The sequence below is a fragment of the Euphorbia lathyris genome, chromosome 10 (assembly GCF_963576675.1).
Source record: "Euphorbia lathyris chromosome 10, ddEupLath1.1, whole genome shotgun sequence".
NCBI lineage: Eukaryota > Viridiplantae > Streptophyta > Magnoliopsida > Malpighiales > Euphorbiaceae > Euphorbia > Euphorbia lathyris.
Window position 1 is genome coordinate 33,248,090 of NC_088919.1, and position 4,706 is coordinate 33,252,795.

The 4,706-nt window shown below is 35.3% G+C and overlaps 1 protein-coding gene across 1 annotated transcript; it reads left to right on the forward strand.

Moving 5' to 3' along the window:
• The first annotated feature begins 1,097 nt into the window (after positions 1–1,097).
• On the forward strand, positions 1,098–3,477 carry LOC136209302 (probable L-type lectin-domain containing receptor kinase S.5). The gene has a single exon (XM_066000734.1). It carries the CDS (start codon positions 1,277–1,279, stop codon positions 3,227–3,229), a length of 1,953 nt encoding a protein of 650 aa, XP_065856806.1. The 5' UTR covers positions 1,098–1,276; the 3' UTR covers positions 3,230–3,477.
• Positions 3,478–4,706: the final 1,229 nt, after the last annotated feature.

The window sequence follows — 4,706 nt, forward strand, 5'->3', positions numbered from 1 at the left end:
CCAAAAGCCTCTTCATCTTTATCCAAATAATTACTAATACAACGATGTGGTTGATTCGAAGAAGATGAAAGATGACAAATGGGATGTCAGGACTCCTACTTTTTCGATCTCTCTAGATTTCCATTAAAACTCGTAAATCGTCATGGTTGATCCAGACACAAATGAATTGTTGCTTGATGTCATCTCAAATGTGATACCAAGGCAAGAGGGGAAAGAGTCTCACATGGCGTGTGCCATTAGCCACACGATGTATGAGCCAAGAGGTGCGTGAAGAAATGTGAGAAAATAACTCAGAGTGTGTGGGATGGTGGATGAGCTCCTAGAACTCGAAATGTAATTCATAGGGTGTGTGGCTATTACTCACACGATGTGTGACCAGTTGGAGAGGGTCTTGAAAGTGTATCGACGAACCTTGGATGGCCGGAGGAATTAGCCACACGGTGTATCACTAAAGGCACACGCCGTGTGACGTGACTTACGTAGCAAGGAGACAATTGTATATAAATATTGGTATATATTTATATATAAATATAGAATATGTTTAATTGGATGTGGTTCGGTTTTTCTACCGTGTTTTTTTTATCTAAACCAAATCGAATATTGAAATATATCTAAAACTATATAAAACTCATGCAAAACTTTACCAAAGTGTAAAAAGAACTGAATTGCATGAATTTGATTTGGTAAAACAGTTTTAATCGAATAATATATAACCCTAATTGAGAGGCTAACAACACATTTTATAAATTCAAAAGTGAATCAATATTTTAGAACAAATGCCATATGCTAGGCTCTAATGTATTAAGAAAAAAAAAATAGGTATTATTGATGGTCAACGAATTAAGCGCGGATTGACAATAATAATTAGATGAATAATGTTGAAAATGTGAACAAAACTGCACCCACCAAGAAATGTCTTCTCCTTTTTCACTTCTAGATAACATGTATAGTTGTTGAAAAGTTTATCATAAAAAAAACATACACTATTAAGGAATTTCTTCCAATAAGTTGTTTATAAAGTTTCAGATTACTATAAAATTGATTATTTTCCCACTTGATTGATTCGGTCTAATTAAGTTGATATAGTAATCGTTAATGTAATAATATTTCTTGTTGATAGATATTGTCAATAAGAAAAGTTCAACTGGGCAACATGCCAAGAAACTACTCCCTTCCATTTTCATCAATTTGATCTTATTTTATTTGAAATTTGTGCCAATAAAAATCTCTTACACCTTGTCATTATTTTTCATATCCTAATAATTTCAGAGGGAATATGTCCATTTCTTCAGCAATCCAAAAATTACTGATCCTGACAGGTTTTCTAAGCATTAGTTTCCCACAAGGAGATTGCTTCTACTTCAACTTCTCAAGCTTCAATGAATCAAATAGAGGTCAAATCCTTTTAAGCTCTGCAGCTTCAACCATAGCATTTGATGCTATCCAAGTCACCTTAGATGTTATGGGACTTCCAATCAATGATTTATCAGGAAGAACTTTGTACAACAAGCCATTCAAACTTTGGGGAAAAGCCCAAAAAGTTGCATCTTTTAATACTACATTTGTGCTCAACATTCAAAACATGTCAAACCCAGGTGGTGAGGGCTTGGCCTTTATCTTAACAGCTGATCCTAATGTTCCACCTAATAGCCATGGTCAATGGCTTGGTATTGTTGATCCTAATTTAAATGGTTCCTCCCAATCCCGGACCGTAGCAATCGAATTCGACACTAGGAAAAGTTTTCCTCAAGATCTTGATGATGACCATGTTGGATTGGATGTAAATAGTGTGTATTCACTTGCTCAGTTTTCGTTAGCTGATCGCGGAGTTAATCTCAATGCGGGCCAAAACAATACTATTCGTGTTCAGTACGACGGTGAAAGAAAAAGGGTGAATGTTTTTGTTAAAGATATGGACGATCCGGTTTTGTCCGAGGACATTGATCTCTCTGTCTATCTTCCACAGGAGGTTTTTGTTGGATTTTCGGCCTCAACTGGCAACGAAACTCAATTAAATTGTGTAAGATCTTGGGAATTTAGTGGTATGGATGTTGATTATGATGATGGTGGTAAGCAGATTTGGGTATGGATTGTTGTTCCTGTGCTAGGAGTGAGCTTGCTCGTTCTGGTCGCGTGTTTTATATGTTTGAAACGGAGAAGAGACATGGAATTATTGGAGGATGCTTATCCGAGCATTGAAGAAGCAATCCGAGGTTCATCAACTGCTCCAAAGAAATTCAAATTGAAGGAACTAAACAAGGCAACCAACTATTTCAGCCCCAAAAACATGCTTGGAAAAGGCGGTTTTGGTACCGTATACAAAGGAGTCATGAAAGGAAACAAAGAGATAGCAGTCAAGAAATTCTCAGAGAAATCAACACAAGGAAAGACTGAATTCATTGCAGAAGTCACCACAATCGGCAACCTCCGCCACAGGAATCTTGTCAAACTAATCGGCTGGTGCTACGAAAGTCACGAATTTCTACTAGTCTACGAATACATGCCCAATGCAAGCTTAGACAGGTTCATATTTATCAATTCAGAAAGTAACGAGGAATCAACAATGGGATGGAAAACAAGGCGTAACGTAGTAATCGGGGCAGCACAGGCCCTGGATTACCTCCACAACGGGTGCGAAGACACAGTGCTTCACCGCGACATCAAATCAAGCAACATAATGTTAGATTCAGAATTTATCCCGAAGCTTGGGGATTTCGGACTTGCACGAACAATGAAAGAAAGCGATCAAACGCACCATTCGACGAAAGAGATAGCAGGAACGCCTGGTTACATGGCACCAGAGAGCATTCTGACAGGAAGATTTACAGTGGAGACGGATGTTTATGCTTTCGGAGTGCTTATTCTGGAAGTTGGGTGTGGAAGAAAACCTAACAAAGTGGATGAGTATAGTTATAGCATAGTAAATTGGGTATGGGATTTTCATAGGAAGGGAAGCATTTTGGATGTAGCAGATAAAAGATTGTGTGGAGAATATGATGATTTAGATATGGAATGTTTTCTAGTTCTGGGATTGGGATGTTGTCATCCTAATCCAAATGATAGACCTTCCATGAAAATGGTGTTGCAGGTATTAAAAGGGGAAGCACCGCCGCCGATTCTACCTAATCAACGGCCTGCTTTTATGTGGCCACCGTTGCCTCCATCTCTTGCACAATTGGATATCTCTGTTGCCCAAATACCTCCGTTTTCAGATATTGCTGGAAGATAAAGAGGATCTTAGCTTTCACCCTTAACTTCGTCTTGTACTGTTTTCCTATTCTTAAGTTTGTAAAAATAATTTCAACAATCTTTTAATTTTGTGTATAAACCTCCAACCAAATTAACTTGGTTTTATTATTGGATAGTTTTATGCAGACCTAGGCATGGGTCGGGTTAGACAGGGCCTGTCGGGTTTTTAATAAAGCCTGACGAGCCCAAGCCCAGCCTGTAAAAAAATTTAGTCGGGATCGGGCTCGGGCCTAAGATATGAATCCCAAGCCCGCCCGTCAAGTCCATCTATATATTAAAAAAATATACAATTAAATTTAAAATAAACAATTAGCTTATATTTCAATTAAAACAATCATAATATATATACATTAATTATAGGAATGGAACCAGTACATTAAATTTTTTTTTTTTTTTAATGAACCAGTAAGTTAATTTTGTTTTTGAATGAACTAGTACATTAATCATAATATACATACATTAATTGTTGCCTACATATTGAGTTTATTTTTTAATGTTTTTGGAGCTTCAGCGAAACCATTTCTTTCTCTCCTGGTTAGAAGCGGCTACTTCAGAGAGTTTATTTTTTAATGTTAGGAAAGAATGTTGGTCATGTAAAATAATATATACGGTTTAAGTAAAATAATTGCATAGGTATAGTTATTACTTATTATCATATTATAAAAGGAAACGTATAAATTTATAAAAATATATTATAACTTATATTTATATAAATAAATAAATATATATATATATATATATATTATATAGTATATCGGGCCGGGTCGGGTCGATATAAAATTCGTAAAGTCCAAACTCGTTCAATTTTTAACGGGCTTATACGGGTTTGGGCCGAACCGAGCCTGACAACATTTTCATGTGTCCAAACCCGACTAAATGGGCCTGAGCTTGGACGGGCCTGATGGGCTCGCTGACCCATACCCAGTCTAGTTTTATGTAGGCTAAATTACAAGTCAAGAAAAACATCACATAAAACATGTCACAAAAAATTCCAAATTTCTCAAACCTATACAACTTTTAGCATACAACTGTACAACACTTTTAGAGAGGGGTTATTATTAAAAAAAAAAAAGGGTTAATTTTTATTAAAATATTCAAAAATTATTATAACAATTAGAAAAACAAAATTAACTCCTATTTTGAAAAAAAATAAAAATAAATCAAGGAACGTATATTTCCCTTTATGAATAACCTTCAATTTCAAATTCATTTTTTAAACTGCATTAAATCATTAACTCGAATTTATTTTTTTTATCACAGTTGATACTCAAATTCATAGAAAAATTAAATTTCCATGTTAAAAACAATTGATTTGAGTGATCACGTATAATTAAACTGTAAGCATATAATGTGCTCCTGATAAAGAAACTTGTCTATATGAACCTCATACACCATTGTGAATTATAGCTCAAAAATTCTGGTAGTTTTAATGGCATTAAGACCAAAACTAATTCTAT

Bases quoted from the DNA above. Each gene is read 5' to 3' on its own strand.
- LOC136209302 (XM_066000734.1), top strand. From the start codon at position 1,277: ATGTCCATTTCTTCAGCAATCCAAAAATTACTGATCCTGACAGGTTTT.